The sequence below is a fragment of the Myotis yumanensis genome, unplaced genomic scaffold (genome assembly GCF_028538775.1).
Source record: "Myotis yumanensis isolate MYYU_CA2020_CCGP unplaced genomic scaffold, mMyoYum1.0.hap1 SCAF_1, whole genome shotgun sequence".
Lineage (NCBI taxonomy): Eukaryota > Metazoa > Chordata > Mammalia > Chiroptera > Vespertilionidae > Myotis > Myotis yumanensis.
The window spans coordinates 35,610,576-35,633,732 of NW_027223752.1; the positions used below are offsets into that span (position 1 = coordinate 35,610,576).

The following is a 23,157-nucleotide window of genomic DNA, read 5'->3' on the forward strand; positions in this document are numbered from 1 at the left end:
ATCTCTATTTACTTTAGTTTAGAAATATTTAAAAAGCGAGAAGACAAAGATGACTGTAAGAAAACTCACCTTGAATCACCTAACATGATGGATGATACCATAATCTAGTCAAGATAAGGCCTGACAAAAGGGTCTGGATCCCTTCGCCCAGTGTAGGCCTAGAAATCCAAGGCCATATGCACATAAATTGGTCAAATGGTCAGAAAATGGAGAAGAGATTTTGGGGGGACTTCTTGACATGGGAGTACCATGTACTGTGATTCTAAAACTTGTTAAGGTCCTAATTGGGGGATAATATTAGGTTGAGAGGGTATAGGAGTGCAATAGGGATTAAGGTGAAAGTTTGGATGAAAATAGCATGTTTGTACAGTGAACTTTATGTGAAGTGGTGAGTCTCCTTTACCTGAATGTATTATGGGAATGGATATTGTGTTTGGAGAATTCTTCCCCTATCTAGTATTGTATGACAGAAGGCATGTAAACCCACTCTTCCATCCAATATAGATTGGATGTGCTAAGTGAAAATCAAAAGATTGTCTGAGCCCACACAGTTCATTAATTTGCTGTACAATAGCTTTGTGTAGAGTGCAAACTAGGACTTATGGCAAAACTTATAAGAGCTACGCAGCAACAACTGCTGAGATTTTGGTCCAGAAAATCTGTATTTGAGGAAATAATTACTAGCTTATTATTGAACTTTAATTGAAACTTCCCTTATTACTAAATGACATAGAATAATATAATCTTGAAACCTGAAATATCCATAATGTCTTAGGTAAGGTCAGAGAAATGTTCTAATGGGGAAGGCAATGCCTAGGAGAGTTCCATAATAAAATGGAAATGGTGAATATAGGATCATGCTACCAGGAGAATGCAAGGAGGTACTCACGAGCAGGTAGCCTCTTTTCACCTAGGGCCGACTTCGGAAGCACCTGAGGAGCTGCTGGATCCTATGGCCACTTAGGCCACTTGGGCGGTGCCCTATAAACAGCTTTCTATTGATCAACAAAGAGCTGCTTGGTTTATGGATGGCAATTCCAAGGTGAAGGGACAGCATCCTGTTTGGAAGGCCGCCACTCTGATTGAAGAAGGTAAAAACAAATCAGCTCGATGGGCTGAACTGCATGATTTTTGGCCCTATATTTGGGTTTTAATTGAATCATGGGAAGTGTCTAATGGCCTGGCCATATGGTCAGGCAGAAGGACAATGGAAAACTGGTCTACTAAAGGGATTCCTGTATGGGGCATAGCCCCATGAAAATCACCCTGGCAATGCAAGGGGTATATTAAAGTAAGATATGTTAATGCCCATCAAAAGAACCCCCTTCCAGAATTGGAAACTGATTGAAACTGGTGAGCAGGTATTGATGTGCCTTCTTGATATGGCCACCTGGACCCATGAGATGAGTGAACATTAGGGGGCTGCAAGATGGGATGAATGTAGATATATTCGTCTTGCACTTTCTGAGACACACAATGCCAACAAGGACTGTTCTGTCTGCTAACAAGAGAGACAGAGACTGCACAGGGCTATACAGCAGATTCCACGGGGAAAGGTCTTTCACATAGATGGCAAGTTGGCCTGATGCCAGTAGTCTCTGGAGGCTACAAATTTGTCCTGACAGGAATAGACACTTACTCTAAATTGGGCTTTGCTTACCCAGTGGTAGATACAAATGCTCAGTGTACTATGAAAGGCCCAGAGCAGAAGATAGTATATCAATGACCATTATATCAAGGAACACACTTTCATCTAGAGCAATGATTTGATAGAAAATTGGAATGGACAATGAAACACTTGTCTCAAAGGGGAGGAGATAAAGACATGAAGGGCTGGCTTACTTATACACCTTCATTGGTGTGTGATCATACTCAACATGAGGGAGTCCAAGGAATGGTGCCCATTAGACAGATTCCAATACTTTTCTGGGGAAGAGAGGGTTGGGGGAAGATGCTCTTATGACATACTTTTTACTTTAGGACATTACTTTTTTCCCCCATGTCACCTCAATTTTCCCCCCTATCAGATGTAGTGGTCCTAAACCAGGACTGCAACTGTGAGTGCCTACTAGTTCTATATGTAAGTAATCCTACCTTATATGAAAGGAAATGAACTGGGTGGGAGGCACTTGCTAAACAGGTATTACTGGTGGCAATCTGGATCACATACTGGCCAAACTAATTGTCTCATCAAAGATTTTCAAAGGAAAAGTTTGGGTATAATGGAGAGAAGAAATGGTACCTAAAGGTAAATGAGTGAATAAATGGTTTATGCAATGAGGGCAATCCAATATATTGGTGTATCAAAAGAGGTTTAGAACAAGAGATGATGTTGTTTCTTAGCTCAGTTGTAACAGATGCCAGAAAGGGAAAAGCCATATGTTGTTGAGACTACTGCTTTTGGAACATGACAAACCTTAAATCTGAGTAGCATCATTCTGGGAGGCATTGTTGTCATATGATATGATGATGGACAAGGGTAACTTTAATGTATGTGCAGGAATTCAACTATGTGCCAATATCTTCTGACTTTTATTTTTCACATTATATTTACTACTATACTGTGATATGTTATAATACTGGCACTTTAGTAAGATTATAAAACTGGTTATATGTACTGAGAAACAGAGTTAAAGCCTCCTCAAAATTGTAATACCAATGGAAAATGACTGACCTGAGCAACAGAGCTAATTTCTATGGTAAATAGTTCTATGTGAATATATCATAAACTACAAATAGTAGTTAAAGGTAAAAAATCAGTAAATTAGTACAAAAAATATGAAAATGTATGTAATGGCTATAGAGGATGGATTAGCTATTTCTTGAAATCTACCCCAGTCCCACACTGGCTTCTCCAAATCTTAGGCATATTCACACTTTTATTGTTTTTGTGTCTATAATAAAAATGCTATAGTCAATATAGATATCCAGTCAAACAAATACAATCATTTAGCTTTCATATAGCCTTGGCCAAAAGCTAGGGAGTAGTTTGTCTAATAATGAATTAACTTTATTCAAAGAGAGTCTGGTTTTTGCCCTCAGTAACTGATAAGTGATAGTGTCTTTGTACTGGGAAAGTACAAAGACACCAGACAGTCTAACAGTGTGATTTATTATGGGGCTTTGGGCAATGTGCTAACAGTTTTACTTCTGGAAAGTGTTGGACATTAAAGGTATCAGCCCAACTTCTGGGAAGGGCTAGAGACTAAAAGTCAGCCATATGAGCAGTATTTGATGAGCCCTAGTAAAACTTTGGACACCAAAAGCTTGGATCTTCCCTGATTGGCAATGCTCCCTGTGTTGCTACACATTGATGCCAGGAGATTTTAATGCATTTCTAACTCCACAGGGAGAGGATAACAGACGTTCCTACTTGGTAACTCTCCTGTACTCTGTCTAATGCACTTCTTCCCTTGGTGGATTTTAACCTGCATCCTTTCCCTGCAATAAGCCATAATTGTGGGTATACCTCTTGAGTGAGTTCTGTAAGTCTTTTAATGAATTATTGAAGCTGAGAGTGGTTTTGGAAATGTACTGAATTGCAACTGGTGTCAGAAGTGAGGGTAGTCTTGTGGAGTGCTCCAACTCTTCAGTTGGCTAAATTTCACAGCTGGCCAAAACTTTGAACACTAAACCATATAATTCTCAAGAACATTAAATCATATAATTCTCAAGGTTTCTTACCTGAGATCCCTTCTTGCTACCTGGCAAGTTAATTATGAGAGTTTTCCCTCTGATTCCACATACAGGCCTAAAAGGAAAGATAAACTGGATGAATACTAAATGGTAACGAAAAGCTGGTTTAAATATATTAAACAACAAGAATCAATCACTGTTCTTTACATGAGAACAATTGTTTTAGAAATATAATTGTTGTGGCTAGAGATTCACCAATTGGTATACAAATTGGGAAATCTGGCTGAGGTTTTTACAATAATGGTCAGTGTGGTGGATAGGAAAAAAGCACTGAACATAGAATCAGAATAAATTAAAGCCACTTTAAAGAAATAATGGTCAAATTATCTTTCTCTAACTTCAGGTTCTTGATAACTCATACGGTTATAAGATTTTAACGAGACAGTGTATCAAAATACTTAACATAATATTTAACTTTAAAAATGTAACACATAAGGTGCTCAAGAGCTAAATGAGGCATTTGAGTTCTTCTTAGGAAGTCATTAAGTTTTAAAGTAAAATAAGGTGTCTAGTAAATGAATGGTAGTGGGGAGTTTAGAGAGCTCAGTTGTTAACAGATCCATTGATAAAGAGTCAATTTAAAGTAAAAGGTCCTTCATAGGTCACTGTCAATTTCCAAGCCACTTTAATCTAAGTGGTTATATAAGAAACATAAACACTAGAAAAGGACTGGAAGACTGAGATAAAAATTGAAGGCCTGGATTTCATATGAGATTTGTAATCATGCTCTGGCGACATCTCATGGTCATTATTTGAAAACAAAAGTATTGATTAGTCTATTCCTAAAATTGTGCAGCTAATGTTTAAAAGTCATATAAGAATATTTTCCCAAAACTTCTATGATAGAGTTTATTCTTTAACTACTCTCACTCTCTGAAATAACCTAAAATTATCTCCTATTTTGTTTTTTTACTTTCCTATTCACAGAGTTTACAGCTATTTATTTAAAACTTTCCATATTCTTTTGTTTTCAATTGTAATATAATTGACAAATAACATTGTATTAGTTTTAGGTGTAGAACATAATGATTTGATATATGTACTGCAAAATAATTATCACAATAAATTTAGTTAACATCCATCACTTCAGTTACAGTTTTTCTTCTTGTGATGAGAACTCTTACAATTTACTGTCTTGGAAACTTACAAACATACAATACAGGATTATTAACTACTGTACATTACACCTCCAGAATCATATATATATATCAAAGGCTAATATGCAAAGTGTCCCCGCAGTTCAACCAGGAGTTCTATCATATGCTATGACAACTTGCACTGACCATCAGGGGGTGGCATAGAATGAAGGCAGGCCCTGGCTGGCAGCCAGCAGCAGGGGAAGGGAGGCCCCGGCTAGCAGCCAGAAGGCCCCGATTGGCCCTGATTGCTGGTCAGGCCTAGTGACCCTATTTTGTGCACCGGGCCTCTAGTTTATTTATAAGTGGAAGTTCTTACCTTTTAAACACCGTTGCCCATTTTACCCACTCCTCAATCCTGCCTCTGGCAACCATCAATCTGTTCTCTATGTCATGGGTCTGCTTATTTTTAGATTCCACATATGAACTTATATAGTATTTTTTTCCCCTCTGATTTCACTTAGTAAATGCACTCAAGGTCCATCCATGTTGTTGCAAGTGGCAGGATTTCCTTTTTTTTGTGTATGTGTGTGGCTGAATATTTCATTGCACATATATATGTTCTTCCCCAGGATAGGAAATTTTTAGTCATGATTTCTTCAAAAACTATGTATATATTTTTTCTTTACTCATTCATCAATTGATGGAATCCTAGGTTCTTTCTATCTTTTTGTGATTATAAACAATGATCCAATGAACATGGGGGTGCAGGTATCTTTTTGAGACAGTGACTATCATTTCCTTTGGATAAATAACCAGAAGTAGAATAGCTGGATCAGATGGTACTTCTACTTTAATTTCTGATGAACCTCCATACTCTTTTCATAGTAGATTAACCAATTTACATTCTCACCAACATTGTACAAGAATTCTCTTTTCTCCACATCCTCTTATCTCCTGTATTTTGATAATGGACATTCTAACAAGTGTGAGATGATAACTCATTGTCCTTTAGTTTTACGTGTTCCTGATGATTAGTGATATTGATTGACCACTTTTCATGTACCCGTTGGCTATCTGGATGTCTTCTTTGCAAAAATGTATATTCGATTATCCTCTGCTCATGTTTAAATTAGATTATTTGGTTTTTCGATTGAGTTATATGACTTCTATATATAATTTGGATATTAACCTCTTATCAGATATATTATTTGCAAATATTTTCTCCCATTCTGTAAGTTGCCTTTTCATTTGGTTGACGGTTTCCTCTGCTGTACAGAAAGTTTTCAGTTTTATGTTGCCCCACTTGCTGATTTTGCTTTTGTTGCCTTTTTTTTGAAGTTAATTCCAGAAAAGCACTGCCAAGAATAATGTTCAGGAGCTTACTCCCTATGTTTTCTTCTAAGAGATTTATGGCTTCAGATATTACATTCAAGTCTTTAATCCATCTTCAGCTTCAGGTATTACATTAAAGTCTTTAATTCATATTAGTTGATTTTTGTGTATGGTGTAAGACAGGGGTCATATTTTGTTCTTTTGCATGTGGCTATATAGTCTTTCCAACACCATTTATTGAAGAGACTACCCTTTCCCCATGGTATATTCTTGGTTCCTTTGTTATAAATTAATAGACCATACATATGTGGGTTTATTTACAGATTCTCTATTTTGTTCCACCTATCTGTGTATCTGGTTTTATGCCAATACCATACTGTCTTGATTACTAAAGCTTTGTAATATACCTTGAAATCAGGAAGTGATTTTTCATTTTTCTAAAGATGCTTTGCTATTAGGGTCTTTTATGGTTCCATTAGGATTATCCTATTTTCATGAAAAAATGCCACTGAAATTCTGATAAGGATTGCAATGAATGTGCAGATTTTAACAATATTAATTCTTCCAATCCATGAGCACACAATATCTTTCTATATTAGACTTCAATTTCTTTCATCAATGTCTTATAATTTTCAGTGTACAGATCTTTCACTTCCTTGGTTAAATTCATTCCTAGGTAGCCTATTCTTTTGATGCAATTATATATGGGATTGCTTTTTTTTAAATTTCTCTTTCTGATAGTTCATTATTACTGTATAGAAATGCAACTAATTTTTATATATTGACTAGAGGCCCGATGCATGAAATTCATACAAGAGTAGGCCTTCCCTCCACCAGCTGACAGCATCGGCTTCCCTCTGGCACCCGAGACCCAGGCTTCCCTCACAGCCCCAGCTTCATCTGGAAGGTCGTCAGGTATAATTAGCATATAATGCTTTTATTATTATAGACTTTGTATCCTGCAACTTTATTGATTGAATTTATTCATTCTAGTTTTTTTTTTGTGTGTGAAGTCTTTATGGTTTACCATATATAATATGCCATTTACAAATAGAAGCAATTTTACTTCTTCCTTTCTATTTTGGGTGGCATTTTTTCCCCTTTTATTTGCATAATTGCTCTGGCTAAGACTTCCTGTACTATCTTGAATAAAAGTGGCAAGACTAGTTGTCCTTGTCTTGTTCCTGATATTAGAGGAAAAGATTTTCAGTTTTTCCACCACTGAGTATGTTGTTAGCTATAGATCTGTCATATATGACTTTTCTTATGTTGAGATACATTTCTTCTATATTCACTTTAAGTTTCCATTATGAATGAATGTTAACTTAGGTCAAATGCATTTTCTGCATCTATTGAGATGATCATATGATATTTGTTATTTTGTTAAAATGGTCTATCATATTGATGAATTAGTGGCTATTAAACCATCCTTGCATCCCTGGAATAACCAGTTCATCATAATGTATTATTCTCTTAATGCAGTGGTTCTCAACCTTCTGGCCCTTTAAATACAGTTCTTCATGTTGTGACCCAACCATTATTTTCGTTGCTACTTCATAACTGTAATGTTGCTACTGTTATGAATCGTAATGTAAATATCTGATATGGAGGATGGTCTTAGGCGACCCCTGTGAAAGGGTCATTCTACCGCCAAAGGGGTCATGACCCACAGGTTGAGAACCGCTGTCTTAATGCAATGTTGTAGTCAGTTGGCTAATATTTTGTTGAGAATTTTTGCATCTATGTTCATCAGGTCTATTAGCCTATAATTTTGTTTTCCTGTACTGTCTTTGATTGGTTTTCATATCAGGGTAATGTTGGCCTTGTAAATGATTGGGGAAGTGTTCGCTCCTCTTCTATTTTTGGGAGAATTTGTTTTACTTTTGAGAAGGAATTGTATTAATTTTTCTTTAAATATTTGGTGGAATTATCCAGTGAAACCATCTGGTCCTGCACTTTGTTTTTTAAGAGGTTTTAGGTTTACTAACTCAATCTCCTTACTAATAATTGGTCTGTTCACATGTTCTACTTTTAAATTCTAAATTGAACTATATATTTACCTTTACTAGAGAAATTTATACTTTCATATAGTTTTCCTGTTACTGATTAGTACCCTTTGTTTCAGCTTAAAGAAGTCCCTCTAACATTTCTTGTAAGGCCTGTCTAGTTACGCTGAATTCCTTCAACTTTTTCTTGTCTTATATACTCTTCTTATCTCCTTCAATTCTGAAGGACAATTTTGTTGGGTAGAGTATATTGGTTGAAAAGCTCTTTATTTCTTTCAGCACTTTAAATATATCATGCCACTCCCTTCTGGCCTACAAAGGTTTTTGTTTTAATCTTCACCTGAGAATATGTTTTCATTAAATTTTTTAGACCAAAAAGAAGGATGAGAGGGAGAGGGAGAGGGAGGAGGAGAGAAAAACACTGATTGGTTGCATCCTGTAAGCACCCTAACCGAGGATCAAAGCTGTAACCTAGGAATATGCTCTGACTGGGACTCAAACCCACAACCTTTCTGGGGTACAGGATGATGCTCCAACGAACTGACCCACCTGGCCAGGATGAAAGTTTTTGCTGAAAAATCTATTAATAATCTTATGGGAGTTTCCTTATATATAAGCGAAAAAATGTATACACACCTTAATAGCTGATTCTATTACATTTTTTATTTTTTTTTAAAAAATATATTTTATTGATTTTTTACAGAGAGGAAGGGAGAGGGATAGAGAGTTAGAAACATCGATGAGAGAGAAACTTCGATCAGCTGCCTCTTGCACACCCCCTCCTGGGGATGTGCCTGCAACCAAGGTACATGCCCTTGACTGGAATCGATCCCAGGACCCTTCAGTCCGCAGGCCAAGGCTCTATCCACTGAGCCAAACCGGTTAGGGCAATTCTATTACATTTTTTAAAATGAAACTTTAATAAACACTGTCTTTATAATTATGTAAAGTGTATACATATTTTTTTGGGTACCCTATAGTTGTTCTCTTGCTGCTATTAATTTTCCCTCTTTAATATTTGATAATTTAATTTCAGTGTGTCTTTGTGTGGGTCTCTTTAGATTTTTCTTATTTGGACATCTGTGGGCTTCTTGGATCTGAATATTTGTTTCCTTCCCCAGGTTAAGGACATTTTCAGCCAGGATTTCTTCAAATAAATTTCCAGGCCCTTTTTCTTTCTTCTCTCCTTCTGGGATCCTTATAATGTGAATATTAATCCACTTGATGTTGTCATGTGAGTCCCTTAAGCTATCTTTACCATTTTTCTTTTTCCTTTTACTCCTCTGATGGATGAATTTCATTGCCTTGTCTTCAAGTTTGCTGATCCTCTCTTCTGTTTCATCTAGTGTGGTTGAACCCCTCTACTGTATTTTTTCAGTTAATTTATTGTATTCTTCAGATCTGTGGTTTTTGTTTGGCACTTTATTATACTTTCTCTTTGTTGATATTCTCACATTGTTCATACATTGTTCTCCTGACCTTGATGAGAACAATGTATTCTGAATTCTTTATCAGGCAAATCACTATTTTCCATTTCATTAAGGTCTTTTCCTGAGGTTTTGATATACTATGCATACAAAATTGGATTAATACATGCCTCTGGGATTCTTGTAAGTTCATCCCATCCATGATAATATAATTTATTTTCTAAGTATCATGGCCATGAATTTATCCTTACTAACAATAATGTTGTGTCTATAGTTTTAAAAGTTTATCTTGTGTTATGGAACACAGAATCTATTTTCCAAGAAGCCTATCTAATAATAGAGAAACATGGTAATTGACCGTACCTTCGCTACGCCTCCCATGGGCTAATCAGCATGATATGCAAATTAACTGCCAACAAAGATGGTGGCTAATTCGCATATTGCAGGCAGGGCGGGACAGCGTGAGCTGCCAGGGCACCACCAACCAGGGCAGCCCCAGAAGACCCAGAAGCCTGCACCCAGAAGCCCCAGCAGCCGGTCTTGCCTTGCAGCCCGGGAACCGCCCATCGGTGGGTCCCGGGCGGCAAGGCAATGCCTGCCCCTAGAAGCCCCAGCTACTTTAAAAATAGAACGATCTCCTTTTGAACCAATCTGTTTAGATTTAGGATTAGTAAAACAGTATGGAACTAATGAAATACAGTGATAGGAATTAGGAAGTGCGATACTGATGGTTCTGGGCATGTGAAAGGTGAGGGACAGAAGGGTACACAAGGTCTTCCCTTCAGTTCTGCTGGAGAGATGAGCTCCCAGGGCCCGAGCTGCTCCATGCCCAGAGGAGGTGGGTGTGGTCAGTGGCTCTGTTTCAGAACTTCCTGCCAAGCAGAGACCTTACCCGACCCACAGGAACCTTTTTACTCCAGAAAACAGAAACAGCCAGTTCCCAATGGGCATGGGAAAACTACTGTCCCCTCCTGTGCACGGCGTCCTGATGGGGTGACTGGGGAGGTGGACAAGGGGGGCAGTGCAGAGTTGTTAGGCAGCTGGAGTGGGAGTGGAAAGGCCATGAAATGTCCACAGTCCTGGCTGTGCCCACAGCCTGGGCTGCTCCTCCAGGCCCTGGCTGAGGGATTAGGGCTGATTCTCTCGGGAAGGGAATAGTCCATGGGTGGAAGATTTACAGGCTCAGGCTGGGCCGTGTGTTAGTTTGGGGCAAATCCCTCTGCATTCCTGCTGTCAAGCCCTCAAAGGAATGAGGCAGAGGCACCCCTCACCCTCAAGACCCCTTCGTGGACATTTTAGCATCTACGTGATTTTTAATCCCTTCAGGGAGACTTTCTATCCTGCAGTCCTATCCCACCCCACTGTTGCTGTTTGTCTGCCAGCTGGGCCAAGCATCAAGAGGAAGGGGGGTTTATACTCACTGAAAGACTACTGATCCTACGGGGAAACCAACCTGTTTACTGTACTGTTGTAAATAGCATACCCTTTATATCCTGTATATTGGCTTCCTTTAAATAAAGTGAAATGTTTTAGAAAAAAAAAAAAGGCAAGGCAGTGTGGGACCCAGAAGACCCAGAAGATGCCTGATATGGTAGTAACTCTATCAGTAAGCACTCTGGAAGTCAGTGGAATAAATTTACCAATTAAAGGACACATTATGAGGGTGAATCAAAAACAAAACCCACTTTAAATATTTAAATATAAAAGATACATATAGATTAAAAGTAAATGAATTAAGCTGCAGCCTGTTTTGCTCAGTGGATAGAGCATTAGCCCGTGGACTGAAGGGTCCCAGGTTTGATTCCAGTCAAGGGCATGTACCTCACTTGCTGGCTTAATCCCCAGTCCCTATCAGAGCATGTGCAGGAGGCAACCAATCCATGTGTCTCTCCCTTTCCCTTCACTCTCTCTAAAATTCAATGGAAAAATATCCTTGGGTGAAGATTAACAAAAACAAAGTAAATGGATTAAGTAACATTAAAGAGATTATAAGAAAAATATATTCCAAATTCTGTTAGTTGTATAATGGTTATGTTTAAACTATTAACACCTAAGAAATTGGGTGAAGGGTACATATAATATGCTGTAGTATTTTATAGTTTTTTTTTTACATGTATGAGATTATTTCAAATTAAAAAATTAAAAAATTAATAAAATATTAATTGAAATGTATCTGCACTACATGAAAAATCTCCTAATTGCTTCCAGCATAATTTATCAAATTGTGCTAAAATTTACAAGGGTTCAATTAAAAAATATATTAATTCTAAATGATATAATAGAAAATATATAATAGTGCAGTTATAAGCACTTATCTGAAAATACAAATTTAAAGAAGTGAATTTAAAGAAGGGATTAGCCAAAGAAAATATATGCACAACCCATGGACACAGACAACACTGTGGTGATGGCCAGAGAGAAGTGGGGGGCAAGAGCTGGGTAGAGGGGGCAAAAGGGGGGAAATAGGGACATCCTATATAATAAGAATAAAAAGCTAATATGCAAATTGACTGAACAGCAGAATGGCCGGTTGCTATGATGTGCACTGGCCACCAGGGGGCAGATGCTCAATGCAGGAGCTGCCCCCTGGTGGTCAGTGCACTTCCATATGGGGAGTGCCACTCAGCCAGAAGCTGGCTCATGGCTGGCCAACGCAGAGGTGGTGGCAGGAGCCTCTCCCACCTCCGTGGCAGCACTAAGAATGTCCAACTAACGGTGTAGGCCCGATCCCTTGGGGGCCTAAGCCTTTAGTTGGGCATCCCCCAAGGGCTCCTTGGCTGCCAGAAGGATGTCTGACTGCAAGCTTAGGCCTGATCCCCCGGGGAGTGGGCCTAAGTCAACAGGTGGACATCCCCCAAGGGGTCCTGGACTGTGAATGGGCGCAGGCCGGGCTGAGGGACTCGTGCTCCCCCCACCCCCGAGTGCACAAATTTTTGTGCACTGGGCCTCTAGTCCTATCTAATAATAGACAAAGGTTGAAATTGACCGTACCTTCTCTACGCCTCACATCGGCTAATCAGCAAGATATGCAAAGTAACCGCCAACGGAAGATGGCGGTTAATTTGCATATATAGGCACGAAGTGGAGGAGCGAAGACTGAGGGCTACGAGGGCGGCTCCGGCCGGAGCGGCACCGGTTTTCCTCCGGCACCCAGGACCCAGGCCTATTGCACGAATCTTCGTGCAACAGGCCTCTAGTATAACTATATTTTCTAAGAATGTTCCAGCATATTATTTTCTAATATAAAGCAGACATAATTTTTATTGTTTTACAAGGTACATTAAATAATTTTACTCATATATTTACCACTGTCTTATTCTCTTTTCCTTCTTGAATTCTCAACTCTTCATTTGAGATAAAATTTCATTGGCAAGAAGGATACCCTTTAAATTCTTTAAGTGCGGTTGTTTGGGTAATAAAATCACCAATTTCTACAAGTAGGAAAATGGCATTTCTTCCCTCCTTCATTCCTGAATGACAACTTACTGGATGTGTAATTCTTGGTTATCAATTATTTTCTTTCAGCACACTGAAAGTATTATTCCAGTATCTTGTTTCAATTATTGTTATTAAGAGGTTAACAATGAGTAACATTGCTGTTTAATTTTAGGTGTTTTGTGTTTTTGTTCTCTCCAATTTTTGAAAGATTTATATTCATAAAACTGAAATTTCCATTTGACAAAATACTATAAGTAAATATAAAAGTGCACAAAAAACTAATTAGAAAAATATGACTTAAAATGTTAATATGTAAAAACTCATAAAATCAATAAAAAAGCAGACTAGCCTAAAAATTGATAAATGAAGTGAATATGCAACTTATAAATGAGGAAATACAAAGTATATAAATACATGTAAATGTTTAATATTGCTATTAAGCAAAGAAATCAATCCAATCTAATAAAAGAGAAACATGGTAATTAGCCGTACCTCTGCTACCCTTCCCATTGGCTAATCGGGGCGATATGCAAATTAACTGCCAGCCAAGATGGCGGCCGGCAGCCCGGCAGCTAAAAGCGAACATGAGGCTTGCTTGCTTCAGTGACAGAGGACTCCAATGTTCCCCGCCTGCCGCTGCCGGCCTCTGAGCTTGCAGTTTGAAACATTGTTACAAATATAGAAGCTAAACAAAACCCCAGAAACCTGCTTTCAGCTAGCCTGGCTTCAGCCAGCAGGACCGCAACATTGTTTCAATTATAGAACCCAAACAAACCAGATACCTGCTTTCAGCAGCCGAGGCCTCAGAGCTGGAGCCAAGCCTCAGAGCTAAAGGTGGCCCAGAATAAAAAAAAAAAAAAAAGAAAAAAAAGACAGGTTGGGAGCTTCAGTCACCCGCCAGCCTGAAAACAGCCCTCAGCCCCTCACCCAGACTGGCCAGGCAACCCAGTGGGGACCCCCACCCTGAAGGGTGTGTGACCAGCTGCAAACAGCCATCATCCCCTCACCCAGGCTAGCCAGGCACCCCAGTGGGGACCCCTACCCTGATCCAGGACACCCTTCAGGGCAAACCAGCCGGCACCCACCCGTGCACCAGGCCTCTATCCTATATAGTAAAAGGGTAATATGCCTCCCAGCACTGGGATCAGCGGAGCCGCGAGGCCTCCTGGCACCAGGATCAGCGTGACAGGGGGCAGCGCCCAAACCCCCTGATCACCCTGCGGCTCTGTATGTGACAGGGGGCGGGGCCACAACCTCCCTATCCGCCCTGCTCTGTTCGTGACAGGGGAAGGCGCCCCAACCCCCTGATCGGCCCTGCTCTGTGGGTGATAGAGGGCGGCGCCCCAACCCCCCCCCCCCCCCCACGGGCCCTGCTCTGTGCGTGACGGGGGGAGCTCCCCAACCCCATGATGGGCCCTGCTCTGTGCGTGACAGGGGGGAGCTCCCCAACCCCCTGATGGGCCCTGCTCTGAGCGTGACTAGGGGTGGCAACGCAACCTCCCAATCCGCCCTGCTCTGTGCATGACATGGGGCGGCGCCCCAACTTCCCAACCGGCCCTGCTCTTAGCCCGACTAGGGGCTGCACCTAGCGATTGGGCCTGCCCTCTGCCACCCGGGAGCGGGCCTAAGCCAGCAGGTCGTTATCTCCCGAGTGGTCCCAGACTGTGAGACGGCACAGGCTGGGCTGAGGACCTCCCCCGCCCCCCCGCCCCGAGTGCACAAATTTTTGTGCACCGGGCCTCTAGTATCTAAATAATATACCATTTATTGTTTATTACACTGAGAAAAAAAACAAAATTACAATTCCAAGATATAAAGAATTATGCATTTTCAACAACTATATTGAAGTATAACTTACATCATATATTTCATTTTCTGAAAATTTTAAGATCTCTTTTCCATGGTTTTATTCGTCAAACATTTCCTTTCCTTCATTCTCTATTATCTCTTTCTGAACTCCAGTTATACTTTATATGGATTTGTGCACATTGAAAGGAAATTAATTAGAAGACATATTTTAATATCACTATTCACCCTTTTTCTATAATAGAAGTGTCAACCAAATCACAATTGAGAATGACAGATGGAAACAGACGCATGCGACTGGCGTCCGCGAGAGCTTTATATATATAACTTGCTTAATTAGACCTGCTTTCTGATTTAGCTAAACTTTTTCCAGCACAGTGAAGCACCCAAACTTCTCTTTCAGATAATTGTCAGCAACACAGCAGTAAGTATCAACACAAAGCAGATTATTTATTTATTTATTTATTTGTTTATTTATTTAAATATATGTTTATTGATTTTAGAGAGGAAGGGAGAGGGAGAGAGAGATAGAAACATCAATGATGAGAGGGGAGGACAAACCAAGATGGTGGCATAGGTTAACGCCGGAGTTTGCTGCCTTGAACAACCACTTCAAAAATACAAATAAAAGACGGAACGGACATCATCCAGAACCACAGGAAGGCTGGCTGAATGGAAGTTCTACAACTAGGAGGAAGCGAGAATCAGAGGAGGCGCAGTGCTGAAGTAAAATACTAAGGTGCGGAGTGCGCGAGGCACAGGCTGGTGGCTGAGGGCGTGGTTGTCTGTTTCAACCCAGAGGGAGCTTCAGACTCAGAGCTCCAGATCGGGGCGAGTCTCTAGGGACCCAGACTCAAACGGGAGAAGCAGGACTGTCTGGCTACGGTCCCTCCGAGGTTTGCAGCAGTTGCTGGGACAGAGAGGCAGAGCCCCTGGGGATGGACTGAGAGCAGCCATAACTGCTCCCTCCTCCGCCCTGTTGATCCCGTGGGACCCGCCCCGCCCAAGCCCTGCACAGAGCCATTTGCCAGATAGCCTCAGGCAAAGGCTAGATTAGCACCTCCCTAGAGGACACAAGTTCTTCCACTGCAGACACAGCTGATTATCACAGCCAGTCGGCCTGGAGGTCAAATCCCTCTAGTATAAACTATAACAATCAAGGCTTAACTACAAGACTGCGTACAAAGACCACTAGGGGGCGTACCAAGAAAGCGTAAAAAAATGCGGAGACAAAGAAACAGGACAAAACTATCAAGGGAGGATATTGAGTTCAGAACCACACTTTTGAGGTCTCTCAAGAGGCTTCTAGAGTCTGTTGATAAACTTGATGAGATGTACAGGAAATCTAATGAGACCCTCGATGGAGTGATAAAGGACCATCTAGAAAGTAAGCATACACTAACTGAAATAAAGAATATTATACAGACTCCCAACAGCAGACCAGAGGAGCGCAAGAATCAAGTCAAAGATTTGAAATGCGAAGAAGCGAGAAACACCCAACCGGAAAAGCAAAATGAAAAAAGAACCCAAAAATATGAAGATAGTGTAAGGAGCCTCTGGGACAGCTTCAAACGTACCAACATCAGAATTATAGGGGTATCAGAAGATGAGAGAGAGCAAGATATTGAAAACCTATTTGAAGAAATAATGACAGAAAACTTCCCCCACCTGGTGAAAGAAATAGACTTACAGGTCCAGGAAACACAGAGAACCCCAAACAAAAGAAATCCAAAGAGGGCCACACCAAGACACATCATAATTAAAATGCCAAGAGCAAAAGACAAAGAGAGAATCTTAAAAGCAGCTAGAGAAAGAAACTCAGTTACCTACAAGGGAATACCCATACGACTGTCAGCTGATTTCTCAACAGAAACTTTGCAGGCCAGAAGGGAATGGCAAGAAATATTCAAGTTGATGAATAGCAAGAACCTACAACCAAGATTACTTTATCCAGCAAAGCTATCATTCAGAATTGAAGGTCAGATAAAGAGCTTCACAGATAAGGAAAAGCTAAAGGAGTTCATCACTACCAAACCAGTATTATATGAAATGCTGAAAGGTATCCTTTAAGAAGAGGAAGAAGAAAAAGGTAAAGATATAAATTATGAACAACAAATATGCATCTATCAACAAATGAATCTAAGAATCAAGTGAATAAATAACCTGATGTACAGAATGAACTGGTGATTATAATAGAATCAGGGACATAGAAAGGGAATGGAATGACTATTCTTGGGGGGAAAAGGGGTGTGGGAGATGCGGAAAGAGACTGGACAAAAATCGTGCACCTATGGATGAGGACAGTGGGTGGGGAGTGAGGGCGGAGGGTGGGGTGGGAGCTGGAAGGATGGGAGTTATGGGGGGAAAAAGAGGAACAAATGTAATAATCTGAACAATAAATATTTAATTAAAAAAAATGATGAGAGAGAATCATGCATTGGCTGCCTTCTGCACGCCCCACACTGGGGACCGAGCCCACAACCCGGGCATGTGCCCTTCACCGGAATCGAACCCAGGACCCTTCAGTCCGAAGGCCGACATCCTATCCACTGAGCCAAACTGGCTAGGGCTATGAAGCAGATTATTATTGTAGATCATGCAGGGAGTACAAAGGGTGAAATATCTAACTGTGGCAGTGTTTGACTTTATCCTGAGCAGTGAGAAAACCTGAAGTCATTTTCAAGGTCCAACTTTTCTTACTTGTTTTCAGTCGGGTCAGGTTTCTAAACTTTCTAAATCTCCATTTTCCGGCTAATGAAAAGAAAATAAAGTCTCCTATCTACCTACTCCAGGATTCTGTGAGGATCAAATGAGATGAGACATGGGAAAACACTTCACAGACATTTGGTTAAACTGTGAAATGTTTGCACTTGGCTATAAAGCAAGTCGGGTCCCTGGGCGAAAGAAACTCCCAGGAGGCTAGTCGGGTGTTGCTACATGATGTCATTACCTGGCACCCAAGGCCACTGTTTCCAGGCTGGGCTGGGCTGCAGGCTGCATTTTGCACCATGGGGTCTTGGCAGCGTTGACTGCGATTTGGTGGGCTGTTGCTCTGGGATCGTGGAGGAGCCTATGTCTGGCTTGGGGGAAGCCAAGTGTTAGTTTGTCGGTGCCCAGTCCACGGTGCCGTTTCTTTTTAAATGGCCAGTGCGCATCATGGCAGCTCCTGCATTGAGTGTCTGGCCCTGGTGGTCAGTGCGCATCATAGCTACCAGTCTGACGGTGAGACGGACACTTAGGCTTTTTTATATATAGATATTCTCACTGTATTCTCAATGCTTCTTAATTTTTATGTCTCTGTCAAGCTGAACTGCATTCTGGATAATTTCTTCAAATATTTTCTTCTAGTTCCCTAATTCTCTCTTCAATTATATATAATCTGCAATCTAATCTATCTATTTAGTTTAATACTTGTCATTATTATATTTTACTTATCTAAATACGTTTCATTCTTTTAAAACTACTTGCTACTTGAATATAATTTTCCAGCTTCTTTTTTAGTTCTCTTAGATATATTACATTATTTCTGTTTATTCTGATACCAGGATTTTAAGTCTTTCAGGTCTCTCATTCCTTAATGTGCCTTGATACTTGTATGGGTGACCTGCTAATTTCTGTAGAACTTTATCTGTGACAAACCTTTGAGGTTTAGGTTGAAGTATAATTCCGGAAGAGAGGATTTATGTCAGTCCAAAGTTTGGGACACTTCCAACACAGAGACACTTTAAATTAAATTTTCCTTTACTTGATGTTTTTCAGATTACACAAGTAATCCAAACCTATGCCATTATGTGGTTATGGTATTGAGGAGATAACAGCTGGACTCGACCCCTTCCAAAGTCAAGGAGATAATGAAAGAGACAATTCTGGGTCAAACTGCTTACTTAAAAAAATGCACTCAACTGATCCTGTGCTCTAGATGCTTCTGAACTAAAGCTGTACTAGAGTTGCTGTGCAAGGATCTGAAGATACCATGAGGAACTTGAACCATGTTACTCAGATTGTTTATTTTTTGTAACAGCAGAAGCACATATACACACTCAGTGCCCCTAGCCCCATCCCTCAGAATAACATGGAAGTCCTTGGGTTGTAGGAGGAACCCTTTGGAGGGAAATGGATGCCTGGTTCACACTGCCTTGACTGGTTGGGATGAAAGGGCCATTGCAGGGCCTAGTTACATGTCATCCCTAGGCCTAAGAAACCCTAAAGATGGGAATGGATGCAAGCTCAGGATATTAATCACTAATCCAGTATGTCTAGGGGTCATGGTTAAGCCTGCTACTAGCTTCCTCTACAAGAATATATACAACCAGGGTGTCCTCCTCAAAAAGTCCAAACTCCTAGGATCCCCACAAAAACATGGTCTGGCAGAAAAGGAAAGTCCTTAGAGTCTGCTGAGTGATGCAAGCCAGGTCCAGAGTGGACCATACTGCTCTCAGCACCAATCCAAAAGGCATCCATTGGCAAGGACTGCTCAAAGGGGCACTGCCACCAGCCTGGCTCAAACCCAAGCCTGGATTAGGAATGGTCATGTTCAATCACCTTTAGACCATCTGGACTTCTGATTCCTCAGCTATTCCCTGAAATCTTTCCATGATGATCCCTGAGGGGGGCTTGGGTACTGGGTGTGGGGGGCTCTCCAGTGTCTTTGGACAGCACATAGTAGACTATCTCTTGGGCATTGGTCTGATTCACCACATGGATGACAGTTCTGGAGGTGTCGTGAGAGGCTGAGAGGGCTACCCCCTCACCACCTCTGCTTTCCTCTTCCACCTCTTCCTGGGGTCCTGACTCCCCTGATGCTGATTTTAGAATGATGCTCTGCAGGCTGCTCTCATTCAGTGATGCTCTCAGGTCCAATCCTTTTCGTGATTGCCACAGCAGTTGCTGTGTCAGCTCTACACTTTCATAGTGAAGTAGCTACAGCCGCATGTAGCCGTCTTCATGTTCCTTGTTCAAGTGTCACTTGAACTGGTGCTTCTTATGAAGATACATGGTGAGGCTGTTGCTCCTTGTGAAGCATTTGGTACACACATGACATTTGAACTTTGGCTCTGAGTAATCTTCATGCACTTTTCAGTAATGGGACTTGACAGAGCAGAGGGCTCGGGCACTAAAGTTGCAGTTCTCAAAATGATACCTGTAGGCTGGCTCCTTGCTATGGGTATCCAGGTGCTTCTAGAAGTCAAGTAGATTCTTGCAGCTGAAGTTACAAGAGTCACATTTAAAAGGCCAGTCCTCACTGTGGCAAAAGTGCATGTGGTTGCAGAGGGAGGATGGCAGCAGACAGATCATATCACACAGAGGACACTTACGGTATAGTGATTCACATGGTTATGCATCTGGTCGCACAACACCTGTCACAAATCTCATGGAACAGTGAGAACACTGGAAGCATTGCTGATCCAATGAGGTCTAGCAATAGATGTGATCTAAGAACTTGGTATTTTTGGCAAACATGCCCCTGAAGGTGGGGCAGGCCACCACCTTTTCCTGGGTATGGCTACAGAGGTGCTTACGAAGCTTATAGTGGTCCTTGAAGGTACAGGTACAGCCTTTCCAGCCACACAGCACCACATGGTTGTCTTTGCCAACTGCTTTGTATTCACAGCACAGGCTGTGCCCTTCCACATGCCAAAAGAACCACTCAGGATTATTAAAGGAGCTCTCACAGTGCTCCCACAAACATGGGAAGTGGTCAGGGATGTCAGGTCATGTTGTAGCTGTGGAAGTCCAAATGAAAGGGCTGAAGTTAGCCTGGCTCTGCAGGGCTGGCAGCCCCCCACTGATTCAGCTTGGTATGGTAGCAGTGGTAGTGGACATGGTGGAAAAGGTCAGCAGAACTGTCCAGAGGACAAAGGCCACACTCCTGCCATATGCAGGGGTATTCTTCCTCCAGCATATCCTCCTCATCATCCTTTTCTTCCTTCCCCAAGCTGTGCAGGTACTTCTGCAGGAGCTGAGTGACGTGTTCACAGAACTCCTACATGGCCGAACACAGAAAGGAGCAGGACCCCCTTTCAGACTGTAGGTCCAGGTTCTCCTTTTGGGAAACTTTCCCAGGGGGCAGCATGATCTTCACTTGCCCCTCAGCTCCCAAGTCTCTCCAGTTTTCCTTCTACCTTGACCATTTCTGGAAGGGCCCAGATTGTTTATTATATGGCTTATGACGATGGAACTCAGCTATCAAAAAACTCTTATGGGACTAAAGTACATAAAAAATATATTAGGGGGGTGAGAGGAGGGAAAAGGTACCAGCTTTCCTGTGCTGCAGTAGTTATTCATCCCAAACCTATCTCACTTGTCTTTTGCAACCTGATGCACTTCCTATGATGCTGAATGGAAGCTGTGTCTGATGTATTGTAGCAATATACCAAGAAAATTTGCATGCCATGGATGCTGTATTTACTATCCTAAAGCATTTCTTCAAATTGTGGTGAAATATACATACCATGCAATTTACCATTTTAACCAATTTTAAGTGTTCAGTTCATTGGCATTAAGTATATTCATTCACACTGCTGTGTAACCATCACTATACATCTCCAGAACTTTGTCATCATTCTGTACTGAAACTGTCCAATAAACAATAACTCCATGTTCCACCCTTCCCATCCTGGGTATTCACTGTTCTACTTTCTATATCTAAGAATTTGACTTCATATAAGTGGAATCATACAATGTTCGTCCTTTTGTCTAGTTTACTTTACTTAGCACATCTCTAAGGCCATCCATGTTGTATAATGTATCAGAAATTCATTCATTTTTAAGACTAATATTCCATTGTATGTATTGGTACGTAACACATTTTGTTTATCTATTCATCCATCCATAAATGGACATATGAGTTGCATCCACCTTTTGGCTGTTGTGAATAACACTATAAACACTGGTGTACAAGTATCTGTTCCAGTCTTTGCTTTCAGTTATTTTAGGCAGATACTCAGAAGTGGAATTGCTGGAAAATACAGTAATTCTATATTTAATTTTTTTGAGTAGTGGCCATACTGTTTTAAACAACAGCTGCACCATTTTACATTCCCACTAACAATGTACAAGGGTTCCAATTTCTCTACACCCTCACCAGTGCTTGAATTTCTGGTTTTTTTTTTTTCGATAACAGCCATCCTAATAGGTGTGAAGTGGTATCTCATTGTAGTTGATTTGCATTTCTCTAATGATTGCTGATGTTGAGTATCTTTTCATGTGCTTACTGGCTATTTGTATATCTTCTTTGGAGAAATACCTATTTAAGTCCTCTGCCCATTTTTAAATTGGGGTGTTTGTTTTGTTTTTGAGTTGGAGTTCCTTACATATTCTGGATATTAAACCCTTATCAGATATATGACTTGCAATTTTTTTTTTTTTTTTACCATTCTGTGGTTGTAACTTTATTTTGTTGATATTGTGTTTTGAGGCACAAAGTTTTTAATGGTGACAAATTTCAACTTGTCTATACTTTATTTTATTACTTTTGATATTATATTCAAAAAGCACTGCAAAATCTAATGTCATCAAGCTTTCCCCTAAAGTTTTCTTCCACACGTTTTATAGTTTTAACTCTTACATTTAGGTCTTTGATTCTTTTAAAGTTAATTATAATATACTAGAGGCCCGGTGCACAAAAATTTGTGCACTCGGGGGGGGGGGGGAAGGGGGGGGTCCCTAAGCCCGGCCTGTGCCCTCTCGCACTCTGGGACCCCTTGGGGGATAACGACCTGCTGGCTTAGGCCTGCTCCCGGGTGGCAGAGGGCAGGCCCAATTCCTAGGTGCAGCCCCTGGTCGGGCTTAGAGCAGGGCTGATTGGGGAGTTGGGGCGCCGCCCCCTGTCATGCACAGAGCAGGGTGGATCAGGAGGTTGCGATGCCACCCTCAGTCACGCTCAGGATAGGGCTTATTGGGGGGTTGGGGCACTGCCCCCTATCACACTCAAGGCAGGGTCAATGGGGAGGTTGCGGCGCCACCTCCTGTGATGCACAGAGCAGGGCCAATCAGGGGGTTGGGGCACTGCCCCTGTCACTCACAGAGCAGGGCGAATCAGGGGGTTGGGGTGCTGCCCCCTGTCACTCACAGAGCAGGGCCCATCAGGGGGGTTGGGGCTCCGTACCCTGTCACATACAGAGCAGGGCCCATCAGGGGGTTGGGGAGCTCCTCCCTGTCACGCACAGAGCAGGGCCGATCAGGGGGTTGAGGAGCTCCCCCCGTCACTCACAGAGTAGGGCCGATAGGGGAGTTGGGGCACCGCCCCCTGTCACACACAGAGCAGGGTGGATCAGAGGGTTGGGGTGCTGCACCCTGTCACACTCAGGGCAGGGCCAATGGGGAGGTTATGGCTCTACCCTGTCAAACACAGAGCAAGGCCCGTGGAGGGGG

At 41.5% G+C, this 23,157-nt stretch overlaps 1 protein-coding gene and 1 pseudogene across 15 annotated transcripts in view; both read right to left on the bottom strand.

Moving 5' to 3' along the window:
• GPHN (gephyrin) overlaps nt 1-23,157 on the bottom strand; it is a 452,278-nt gene that overhangs the window by 188,091 nt on the left and 241,030 nt on the right. For all 15 annotated transcript variants that reach the window (XM_070418066.1, XM_070418183.1, XM_070418108.1 and 12 more), the window contains one exon: nt 3,685-3,751. In XM_070418066.1, coding sequence (XP_070274167.1) covers nt 3,685-3,751 — 67 coding nt within the window. The remainder of the gene's footprint in view (nt 1-3,684; nt 3,752-23,157) is intronic.
• LOC139002398 (histone H4 transcription factor pseudogene) lies at nt 19,329-22,426 on the bottom strand (annotated as a pseudogene).